General features: G+C 45.4%; 2 protein-coding genes across 4 annotated transcripts in view; one reads left to right on the top strand and one right to left on the bottom strand.

The window, feature by feature from the left end:
- The first annotated feature begins 63 nt into the window (after positions 1–63).
- On the top strand, positions 64–7272 carry LOC120795695 (WD repeat-containing protein 88-like). Its single transcript, XM_040137798.1, has 11 exons — positions 64–168; positions 1582–1692; positions 3046–3134; positions 3807–3870; positions 4233–4371; positions 4459–4588; positions 5524–5708; positions 5789–5871; positions 5966–6034; positions 6566–6664; positions 7147–7272. The coding sequence occupies exons 1-11, from the start codon at positions 64–66 to the stop codon at positions 7270–7272; spliced, it is 1200 nt and encodes a 399-aa protein (XP_039993732.1).
- Positions 7273–7871: 599 nt separating this feature from the next.
- wdr59 (WD repeat domain 59) overlaps positions 7872–12303 on the bottom strand; it is a 25283-nt gene continuing 20851 nt past the window's right edge. For 2 of the 3 annotated variants that reach the window (XM_040158441.1, XM_040158279.1), the window contains 4 exons: positions 11827–11908; positions 11611–11731; positions 11345–11487; positions 7872–10242 (listed from right to left, as the gene is read on the bottom strand). In XM_040158441.1, coding sequence (XP_040014375.1) covers positions 10007–10242; positions 11345–11487; positions 11611–11731; positions 11827–11908 — 582 coding nt within the window. In that variant the 3' untranslated portion in view covers positions 7872–10006. Of the gene's footprint in view, positions 10243–11344; positions 11488–11610; positions 11732–11826; positions 11909–12303 lie in introns of those variants that run through there. The other variant, XM_040158362.1, reaches the window with a different exon arrangement.

The raw sequence follows: 12303 nt of genomic DNA, 5'->3' as shown, positions 1-12303 counted from the left end.
GCTAACACACACACACACACACACACACACACATTTACACACTTTTAACGGGAAGTTTGTAAAATGTGGAGCAACGTTGACCCTTTGTCAGTGGAGGAACCTTCAGGACCCGGGGAGGAGGAGGAGGAGGAGAGAGGAGCCGCAGGAGAGTGGACCCCCGAGGCTCCGGTAAAATGTCCGCTAACCCACAGGTCAACGGTAGCTAGCAAGACACCGGTGCGTTTACTGACGACGAGCAGGAAAACCGGCCTGTAAAATGTTTGCTACCAAGCGGGTTCAAAGACTTTCATTATTTGGCACCTTTTTGTTTGTATAAAAATAACATTATAGTATTAAAATAGACAGATCATGTTTCCGAGGCTGGACTAGAAGACAAAGTACCCGTGAAAATGATACTGTAAAGTCTATCAGATAAAAAGATTTTCCACAGAATTCGTAGCAACTGTCGATGTAAATGTGAATTTGTATTTTCTAATGAGGCAGGTGTTAAATGTTGTGAAGTCTTGGAACCGGTGATAACGGCTGGAGCATCTGTGAGCATCAGTCAGACTATACTATATATGAATGAATACAGTAATGAGTATCTGTATTCTCTAGACATGAGGGAGTTTGGATTCTAGCACTCACTTGTGTCAAATGGAGATTTTTACTCAGTCAAAAAAACCAAAACAAAACCCACGGGGAGCCTGGACCTTGTCGCATTCACGTGCTCCTCGGACGGTCCGGATTCCCGAGTTGGGAATGATGATGCGTTGTATTCTCTTGCTCTGGTTCGTCCCGCAGTTGTCGCCGCACCGGTACCTTTCCCGAAACCACAGAAATATTGCTCCGCCCGACTTGTTGTCAGGGTCACTGCTAATGAATAACTCTCCCAACTAACCTAAGTCACTCTGCGTCGACGCAGCTAAATGCTGGCAACGGTGACTGACGAGCAAACCGTGAATTTGCACCGTTAACCGAGAGTTTCTTACCATCAACCCGACATTCACTTTCGTCTCTTGAACGCACGGTGAATCTGCTGACGGCGTTATCGTTGAAATACTTGTCAATGGCAGGAACCGAACCCTTAAGCGAGGCCATTGAAGAGTAGCGGGTCAGATCTGGTGTGTCCGGGACATTTTACGGTGTAAGTGTCAGTGATCCCCGGTGGACAAACTGATGGAGACGCTGTATATAAACGACCTCTAACGTGTTTTTGTGATGATATTATATCACTGTATAAATGAAATAAACAATACGACGCTTCCCTCCGACTGCAGCGGAGTGGAAATGCTCCTGTAAAGTACAGATACCTCGTCGTGCTTAGTTCATTCCTACCACTTAGTGTAGGATTATAGGAGATGTCTAGTCTCTCTACGATCAAGATGTAAAAGTGGAAGATTATTGAATTAATAGGACTGAAACTCTTGTTTCTTGTACAATTACTCGTCTGTCAAAACAGTCATTTACTGATTCCCTGTCACTGGACCCGCACATTCATTGACTGAGTTTGAGTGTCAGTGTGTATGAGTTCAGCATGAGTTGTGTTAACATGCCTAGTTTATCATGTAGCGGGGCTGTGATGCGTTGATGCACCCGCAGGTTCCGGGGAAGGTGTTACGAGCTCACGGCGACGCCGTCACCGCCGCTCGGCTCTGCTTCAACGACCGCTGCGTCCTCAGCTGCTCCTCAGACTGCACCGCCATCCTCTGGGTAAACGACTACTACCACCCCCACCTTTACTTATTCATTTATTCGGACTACGCACATTCACACCTGAATCTGCCCAGTACAACCACAGTCTGCTGAGCTGGTCTCCACTGGAGCAGCTGGGGGTTCAGTGCCTTGCTCAGGGGCACCTCAGTGGCTCTTTTGTGTCCCCCTCCCACATTATCCTGGCAGTCCAGTCCCGCAATTTGTACCCTGATGCTTTCTCCACCACATGCAGGTACCGTTTGATTCATGGCTCTTGGAAGACTGACACAATTTTGAAAATACATTGTCTTTTCTAACTTTGACCCTGAAAAGATGTGCAACAGAATAAACGTGCTAGCAGGCCGTTTCTTTACATAAAAAACTAGAAAATGTGCTCATCAGAGCGCAGACCTCCGCCAGGGCCAGTGTTTAACAACATACACCAGACTTCAGAGGAAAAAAATCAAAAAATCTGCACCACAATGTAATGAGCTCTCTCCTGGCCCATGACCCGTCCCTCCACCAAGTTCGGTGCGAGTCGGTTCGGTAGTTTTTGCGTGATCCCGCTCACAAACAGACAAACCATCAAACAGACACAGGTGAAAACCCAACCTGCTTGGCCGAGGTAATAATGAGGGAAATGTGTTTGGAAATGGGAAACTATAATCACAGGCCTGCAAACTGGTTATTAATCACTGTAAAACAGATGTGCAGTGCAGCTGCTGGTAATTTTTTTATTCCAGTTTAATACTAACTGGACCACTAACCGCTAATACGATACATTAACTAATTCATCAAATTCCCGAATATTATTATTCTGTTTGAAGCTTGTGTTTGTTGGACTGTGGACTGTGCTGACGTCCTTTTCTAGTGAGTGAAAAACTAAAACGCACCAGGACTGACCAAGATGTGTGTGAAGTCGCAGACAGTCAGTGGTCTGTGGACACATACTGGATATGTGTATATGCTGCATGTGCATGTGTATGTGGATAACAAAGAAGTAACGTCACACTGCACAAAGCCTGAGGGAGATTAGACACTAAAGTCTGTGAATCCGATGAGACTGATTAATGTTCGTTTGTTTGTTTGTTTGTGGACAGGTTTGTAAAAAACGTGATTTTCAGATTTTACCGCCTGTTTCTATCAGGGGACTGTGTGTTTGGTTCGTTAACATTACAGAGTGTCACACCGCCTTTATTGTCTTCATTCCACATCAGTCTGTAGAAGACTCTATTGTTTCTGAATCTGTGCAGTCTGTGCCTCCGTCTTTTCTCTCCCATATGGATGTAGGTTGTTGACTGTAATACTCTTACATAGCTGTGATGCTGACCGTGAGATGAAGCATGTCCTGTTGACCTTTGACTTGTGCAGGATGGGGAGACCTGCAGACCTCTGAGGATGTTTGATGGAGTTCATGGAAAAACCATCACTGAGTGTGCCTTGATCCCAAACAGCAACAGGTGAGTCCCAGCTGAGAAGCACTTTTACCTTTATTGGAGATTAGATTTTTATGAATTCAGATTATTATTCTACAATAGAGGAAACCTCTATCAGTTGCTGCTATTTATGGAATTTAACCTGTCAGTTCTGGATTAACAACAACTTCTACATGAAGGTCTAGTAGTCCAGACTCAGATGGAGCCCCACATCGTGCTGAAGCTAAACGTAAAGTTTGTCCCGAAGGTGGTGCTAGAGAGAAGGTCCGAGGGTTACCGAGACAAGGCAGATTTAATTATGACCCTGTAGTTTCAAAGTGCTTTACATACAGTACAGTTAACCTGACAACAAACTTCAAAAGAATTGGAAAAAGCGAAAGGGAACATCTATGCAAATTTAGAGGCAATCCTGATATAAAAATGAAAATAAAGACATGAACACGACCAAAGTCATGAGAAAACTGGGGCACCACCTTAGATTGAAGGAAAGTACATAAATCAAGTTCATCAGTCTTATCATCAGGAGTTCCAGCTCTCAATTCAGGGATGTCAGCCTCTGCTCCCCCTGGTGATAAACGGGGATTTATTTCTGGCTGAATGTCTATAAGCAACTGACTAAATGAAGCATCGATAATGAACGTGTAACAGAGAGGTTCAGAATCAGCGAGTGTTGAATGGACTCTGTGTGTCTGTCAGGATGGTTACAGTCTCCTGGGATAAGACGAAGGTGGCCTGGGACCTGGAGACGGGACAGACTCTGGTAGGTCTTCTTCTGCTCTCCGTCTGCCGTGTTGTTGAGGGATTTCTGGTGTTTTCGAACCGTTTTTTTCCAAATTGTTGCAGATTAATTTTCTGTCAATCGGTCAATTGTCATTAATCAAGCATAGAGTCCGACCATCCTCTGGAGTCAGCCTGACAGTAAACTGAGTCTCACATGAAGACGTCACCTTAGACTCTGGGAAACCGTGATCTACATTTTTCACTGTTTTCTGACTCTTAATGGACTGACTCCATAACACATCTATTAACCGAAGAAAAACCAGCAGATTAATTGATCGATTGGTTGCAGCCATAATTCCGGCCCTGACGGTTCATCATGATGACCTGATCCTTGTCACACAGTGGAAGTCGAGGCAGGTCGGCCTGCTGACCTCCTGCAGCGTGTCGTCTGACGGCCGGTTGGTTGTTTGTGCCGCAGACCCACAGAACGGAGTTTACATCAGCGATGCCGCCAGCGGACAGACACTGCACCACATCAGCGGTACGACAGCGACGCAGCCGGCGACCAGACTGTCGGGATTGATATTCGTTTCAGCGTCGATGAAGGCGTGTTTGTTTCCTCCCCCAGATCATCACCGCTCCACCATCACACGGTGCAGGTTCGACCCTCAGAGCCAGCGAGTGGCCACGGTGTCTGCAGACCGGAGCATCAAACTGTGGGACCTGCTGGCTCAGAAGACCACCGTGTCCATCGACAGGTGACACGCACACCGGAGACACTTTCTCAAACTTCTTTTTACTAGCTTCCATTTCAGCTTTCATTTCTTTTTTTTTTTTTGGCTCAACTTAACTTTATATATTCAGCCCTTTAAACACCCCATAGTTAACCCAAGGTGCTTTCCAGCACACAGGGAGAAGACAGGTTTCAGAGGAAACCCTGAGCTGGTTTATTAAGCACAGTTACAGGCTAACCAGTAAAAGTGGGAATTAAGTTGACTCTTAAAACCTCAGTAGAAGAGGAGAAAGGTTTGGCTGGAGGAAGAGAATTCATAGCTAGATCTCAGGTTTCTGGGCCATTTAACACTTTGTAGACAACAGCAGGATTTTGAATTAATTCTGTTGCTAATGGGAAGCCAGAGTAGGACAACGAGAATGGGACAAATGACTCTGCATTAGGATAATGTCAGTTGCTTAGTTCGTTGGTGTGTCATACACATGCCCGCATGGACATATAAGACACCAAAAAAAGTACTTTTGCAGTGGTGAATCATGATCATGATCAGAAGTGTCCTTCCAGCTCCAGTGTCTTCAGAAGAACTCAGCAGGAATGAAGGAGATTTTACTAAAACGAGTAGCTTTTAAATCTTCATACATAAATATATAAATATATATATGGACTTCATATTCAGTCTCACATACAGTAAATCACATGACAAACTGTCTGATGGTGATGACCCTGAACACGACAGAGATCTTCACGAGGCTCTACGCTGTAGGTGTTTCTCATCAGAGAGCACATTTGTAATTTAGTAGCAAACATCAACAAACCATCTTCCTTTGTCCACGGGGAACAACGTGTGCTGAGCGTCATGAATATTCCACTGGGATCTACTAGTGATGAGGACGATGGCGTATCGCCGTTGCTAAACACGTTTGAAAATAAACCTTTTTTGTTTCCCTGCCTCTCACTCAGTAAACACAGCAATGTCGTCTCCGACTGCTCCTTCACCAATAATGGACACTTCCTGTGCACGGCATCATGGGATAAAACGCTAAAGCTGTGGGACCTTCAGGCGGGGGGGTTTCGATCTCACGGCGGGACAACACTTCAGAGAGGCCACGAAGGCAGCGTGAGCTCCTGCAGCTTCTCTGCTGACGGTGAGACCTCTGAGCAAGGCAGCGCCGGGGCCAGGACGTTACGTTTGTCTAATGAAACACTTCCTGTTGTGTTTCCGCAGCAAGCCTGCTGGTGTCCGGCTCCTACGACAGGACTGTTGCACTCTGGGATACGTCCTCCGTCTGTCCGACACTCGTTCTGAAGGTGGTTAAACTCTTTCAGCGCTCGCTGTGCTGCACAGTTTGCTGCAGGATGAGAGCAATCATGTATTGCGTTGTCTCTTGTCTCTTTGTCACAGGGCCACAGTGATTGGGTGACAGACGTGTCAGTCGGTGCCGACAGGAAGTTGGTTGCCTCTGCCTCCAAGGTACATTGCCTGCACTGATTTTAACCCCAGCGGTCCCAGGCTTCGTGTTGAATTTACATACATTTTAACCAAACTAAAGTTGTGGATTTAGCGATGTTGGTTGGAAGTGTGTATGTTTCTTCAGTTAAACAAAACTTATCAGACTTGTACATTTGTGGGGACTTTCCTTCGGATCCCCATCATCCAGTCACTTGTTCTCCACAAGACTTATTCTGACCTGTACATCTTTTCCAAGGGTTTCCCATGCAGACAATTTGAACCCTGTTGACCTGCTGAAATGTGTGGCTTACGGAGGGCCTTCCTTTGAGGATAAGACCCCCCCCCCCCAAAATCATATCCACTGTTCTTTATAACATATGTGTCTGTGAAGAAGCAAAACCAAGAAAAACTGCTGAAATTTAAACCAGATGTTTGAGTTGAAGACCTGATGTCCCAAACGGTTGTTCATGCTTCAGTATTACCGAGTTTTGAGTTCATATCCGTCCTGGGGCATTTTGATTCATTGATTTCCGACACTGGCTGTCTCTGTAGGACGGGACTGTCAGGTTATGGGACATAGAGAACATGGAGGAGATCCCAGAGGTCATGGAGAGGAGGAGGACTGAAGGATCGGGGATTCACATCCTAAAGGTCAGAGTCCTTCATGGATCCTGCTTACCTCATCAGTTATCATGTATTTATGTCATTAAGTTCAACTAAATATGTGAATGTAAAACGTTTGACCTCTTTACACCGGATTTCTTGTGTTGGTTAAATAGGAAGTTTTTTCTGATTCTCTACCATCTGTAACACTCACAGAACTGAAAGTACAACATACGTAAAACTCAAATACACACCACAATACTGAAGGAAAACTCAGATATTTTAGTGAAATCTTCTGGTCCATTTATATAAGACAACTTCGGAGTTATGAGAAAGTGTATTTTTCTAGTGTTTGTCCAAAGCAAGGCTAAACCCCTCCCAAAATGTCAGACTGTTCCTTTAAACTGAGCTAATGTTAGATTATTGGTTGTTGTTGATCTTGTGAAACCTTCGGTTGCATTTCCCAGCAGATCAGTACCTGAGTACAGATTGAAACTAAAGTGTATATGTGTGTGTGTGTGTGTTTCCAGTGTGAGGAGTGCGGAAAGCCGTTCCCGGTGTCCAGACTACAGACCTCAGAGCTGCTGACTCAGTGTGTCTTCTGTCGACTCAAATCACCCTCCAGATACCGACCACAGCCTCCACCTCTCATGTGACTTCCCGACTAGGAGGTCAGAGGTCAGCCACAGAGCAGCAGCGGGTAGGGATTCGGCGTCTTGCTCCTGGACACTTAGGCAGGGTGTGGGGATGAGGGTGTTGACATTCTGATATCTAGTCTAAAGTCCAGCTAGCGTCCCCTAGAGGCCGCAGTGGTCATTGCAGCCACAGTATGAACAAACAACATACTGATGATTTTGCGTTTCTCAGAGCTGTATATGCTTTAACTACACGTGTGCATGATGGCCATGTATCCTGTGTTCCTTTTACAAAGGAAATAAACACTATGACGTAACGTACGTCATCGATAGCTGCAGCTCTACAATAAGTGGCGTTTATCTGTCTCCCACTGCTGCTGCCTTTTCTGTCGAGATCGCAAACGCTAACAAAACTGTGGTCTGCTTTACTGTCACGTTGTTTAGTTCTGTTCGTGTTGTGCAAGATCAGAAAATTCTCAATGAGGATATTCTGGTGAATACCAAGTACACAGGGTCGTATGTAAACGATGCTGCTCATCTATGTAAATGTGTAATTGAGGGAAGGCAAATAAGGTCATTAAAAACTGATTAAATGTCCCGTGAATAAATGGCAATCTTACTGAATTCAAACACACTTGTTTTATTATTATTTTTTCATAAAGTACAGTTGTGAACTACTGACCGGTTTTTCATTTTCTACACAGAGAGAGAATATTCAGAGTTTTCTCTCTGCTGATTTAGTAACATTAACGTGTTTAACATTTAAAAACAGGCCTGTGATCACATCTGTAACCAGTGGTGAGTATGTAAGGCACGTAAATGTCTCAACCATCACCATCATATTACTGCATTATAATCTGGGCAAAATCCCCCATTTGGCCAAAGAGTTTTGGTTCTGCTGTACTGTTACTGTAGACAATGTCTAAGGGAAAAAAGAGCAGAGACGCTAAGTTAGCAGTCGTCAGTGATGGAGGTCTTACAGCGTGTGGTAACCTAAACCTCAACGTTGATGCCGACTCCTAAGGTGACTGGCAGGGGACAGGTCGGTGAACAAGCTCGCTCAGGGTGCAGTGATGTGGCTGACGACACACATTCTGCCTGGACGACATTTCAGTGCTGGAAAACACAGCTGCTCATCTGACTCAACAGATTCTGAGTGCAAATGTGCTGAGAGTTCCGTCCTGAGGATGCCCTTAGAGGAAACATTAAAGAGTTCATCCTCTGGGGAGCATGAATGCGCTTGGTAAATTTAATGAGAATCTGTGCATCAGAAATTTACAAAGTCTTGTAGGTGTCATGGAGAAAACAAAGTTGTTTCCGAGCACAAAAACCAACGTTTGTTTTTTTCCATTCAATGAAAATTAATTCCAGTTTTCAGGCTTCGGTATTTCAAATGTCAGATTAAACCACCTGACGTAACTGTCACTGAAGGTAATATACGATGTGGCGTATACTGTATGATCTTCAGTGGCAACAACGGTAAATAAAAAAGCCTTATTCCAAAAATAACAAATTTCCATCTCAGTGATCGATTGTGATTTTTAGCCAAACTGATGTTATGAGATAAATTGTCCTCTCAGATTAGTAATGTGTGCGCACACAGACTATATTTTTAAATAATATTGTTGACAATTTAAGGGATGAAAATACATAATATGTCCACATATCTCCGTCCAAAGTCCAAACCAACCTCAACTGAATCCAAGTGGCTCATTTAGACGAATTGGTTCATGATCTGACAACTGTTTATTTTGCCTTAACGTTTCAACCCAGTGTCAATTTCCAGTAGCAGCAGGAACTGAAAGTCAGTTGTGGGGGAACACCAGAGTGGTAGAAGCTGTGTTTTGGTATCAAACGCCCCCAGAACTATGAACAATCTGAGATAAATTAGTCCCTTGAATCAAATGCACTTTGTTTGGATTTTGGACAGAGATAAATGTACAAAGTTGACATTTTGCCTGTTAAACAATGTTGTAATCTTTGACATCTAATTTAACATGTTAGATCTACTGACGCGCAACAAATTAAAGGAAAACCCAACATAAAGTGTCTCAGTAAAGTGCTGAGTCACCACCAGGCTCCAGAACGGCTTAAGTTCTCCTCATCATTGGTCAGATGAACTCCAGTCTTCCAGAGGATGTTCCCTCCTTTGGTGCTTCGATGATGGTGGTGGAGAGCGCTGTCTGACACGTCGGTCCAAAATGTCCCCCAGGTGTTCAACTGGGTCGAGAGCTGGTGACCGCGAAGGCCACGGCACATGGTTCACATCATTTTCACACTCGTCCAACCACTCAGTGACCCCTCCTGCCCTCTGGATGGGGCCACTGTCCTCCTGTTTCCCCGCTCGTTTTTCAGGTTCTTCCTTTAACTTGTCTGTAGTTTGTTATGATGCCTGCCAGGCTCTGTCAGACTTTATGCCTTGTGTGAAACTGTAAATTTTCTTTCATAATGACACTAGAGGAAAAGTTAGGAGGACATAAGTAACCATCCTCTGGGAACCATGCATAACAGGAGTACATTTCATGTCAGTCTCTCCAGTAGTTGAGGAGATATTTCACTCTGGAGCAGTGTTGGACAGACTGCTGTCACTATCTTTAGGTCCTGCCTATATCAGGGCATCTGGCGCTTTAAAAAGCCTCCTTTGCATCAGACGCTCAGATCAGGACGTCTGAACACGTACCTCAGATCTGACTGTTCAGCCTCGTCCCCTGTCAGGAGGCGCGTTGATTTTTGTCTGCAGAGTGTCTGTGTTGCATCAGAAGGTGCTCTGCAGCAGACAGTGGCATCCGCAGCCGGCCGGACACTCGTCCTGCCGGCGAAACCAGTCCATCATGTGAGTGGTGTGTCCTCCATGACCACAGCTCAGGCAGAAGTTGGATGAGCCTCGTACGGCCACGTGACAGATGGCACACTGGAAAGTCAGACGTTTACAGACGGCACACTGAGTCCCACGAGCCTGACTGCGACAGTGACAGCAGTACACGCCAAACTCTGCAGAGAAAACAGACAGACGAGGGTTCGTATCAGCCAGACTGTTAAGTCTTTATGAAAAGATGAGAGACGCTCCAGTCGATCAGGCACCTAGTAACAATCAAAATATCCACCAATGCTTCAATTCCCATGAGAAAGAACTTACAATGTAGGTTAAATTAATGGACGGTGTTTTCACACCACCGAGACATCTGAGACAGTTTCCTGTACATGTCCACACGGGCTGCAGGTCTAAAGGTCTGCAGGTCCGTGACACGTGAAGTGTCCAGAATCTGCGGCCAATCTGAATGTTTGGTGTGTTAGTGGCCGAGAGTGCTCGGGACCTCTGTTAAGGGCCGGACATGCTTTGGTACAGACACAGCTGATTCTGTCTGTACTACGCTGGGTCTATATGTTTGTCAGACTTTGATCTGGGAGATGACAGAGTTTGTGCATCGCTGACTCTCGCAGCTACAGTATGTGGTGCAGAAAGTATCATTTAGGCTTTAGGAAGTAAGAAAGAGTCAGTTAGCATCAGTGTGGACTGCGGCGTTTCTCTGCCCTTTCTGGTTGACACTGTCAGTCTGTTTCATCTCCGGCCGCTCTCAGCATTGCTGATGACTGCGCTTGGCTTTGGTCAGAAGTTTTTCACCTGTAACCACGCCCAACAGTGACGTCACAGGGTCCTGGCATACACCTGTGCATCACTGCAGCAGGTGGGAGGTTAAACTACTGGAGGTCGGCAAACAAAAGATTTTCAGCTGCTGTTAAGTTTCTTTTCAAAAATACAAAATTTTGACTTTGTATCTCCCTTGCGTCAGTTTTTGTTAAAATGTACAATCTTGTGAATAAAAAAGGTCTTTTTTTTTTTTTTTACTAATTGATTATTATGAGGTGAGTCAAATTTTTGATTTTGATCTCATAATTTTAACTTACCATGAGTATAATTATTTGTGTCACTCATTTGCAACAACATTTCTCCATAATTAAGTATGCGGGTATTTTCTATGATAATGCTGAAGAACAGAATCTAATCAGTGGTGGGTATTGGTCCTAAGATGGCTGATCGGAGCATCAGCAGAGGCTCCAGAGTTGTGGGGTGAGTCGTAGTGGAATAACGTACCGATGCCCTTGTGAGGTTCGGGAGGACAGGAGGCGAACTTGAGCACGTCGGCTCTTTTCTCTCTCAGACCCCAGCGGTACAGGATTTCGCCGTAACACTTCTTAAAGTCATCGAACTGCAGCGTGTTGGCGGGGTCCAGCAGTCTGCAGAGGAAAAGGAAACGACATCACCGCTCTGTCAGTGAGACACAAACCGGTCACACCAGTTCACCCACCGCCCTCTTTACAGCTAAATGTCTGTCTGACAAGGAGGTGGAGCTACGTCACCTCTTGTTCATGTCGTGCTGCTCTCGTTCTCGTTCTCGGGGATCCGTGTAACCCTGGTTTCCATATCGATAGTCTTCAGGAGAGGATTCGCCCCAGGGGTTGGTGTGTTCAGGGTCTCGGCCTGAAAATAGTTTGGGTGGAGAGAAATCTAAACATCTTATTGATAAAATGTGCTACGTCAGCAGTCGGCCTGCGTGTGGTGCTGTGGAGACTCACCTGCGTTCCAGTTGGTTGTAGTGATGGAGTCAGAGGTGCTGGAGCAGGAGCCTGAGGTGACAGAGCTGGAGGTGTAGCTGGGCTGAGACAACAACAGACACTTTACATCTCTTCCTGTAGCTGTGTTCAGCTGTATCTAACCACGACAAACTAACAGAGTCTGAAGTCCTGCTAGTGCCATCTAGAGGCTGCAGGGATCAATACGGCCACGAGGTGACAGAGTCGGACGGAACAAACAGCCCCCCCAGGATTCAGGTGTCCTACGGTTCAGGTTGAGGCTTATTTTTGCTCCTTTTAAAGGGACGGTTAGAACCTTTATTCTGTCTTTCCCAGAGTCAGATGTAAACGTGTGTCAGACAGACTTGGAGCTGTCGGAAGGTGGATTTTATTCTTTTGATGGAGCTAGGCTAACAGTTTCCCCCTGCCTCAAGTCTTTGTGCTACGCTAGGCTAAACATGTCCCGGGAGGGAATCTGCA

This window comes from Xiphias gladius, chromosome 1 (genome assembly GCF_016859285.1).
Source record: "Xiphias gladius isolate SHS-SW01 ecotype Sanya breed wild chromosome 1, ASM1685928v1, whole genome shotgun sequence".
NCBI lineage: Eukaryota > Metazoa > Chordata > Actinopteri > Istiophoriformes > Xiphiidae > Xiphias > Xiphias gladius.
The sequence above is the reverse complement of the archived record's forward strand: the minus strand, read 5'-3'. Positions and strand labels throughout refer to the sequence as shown.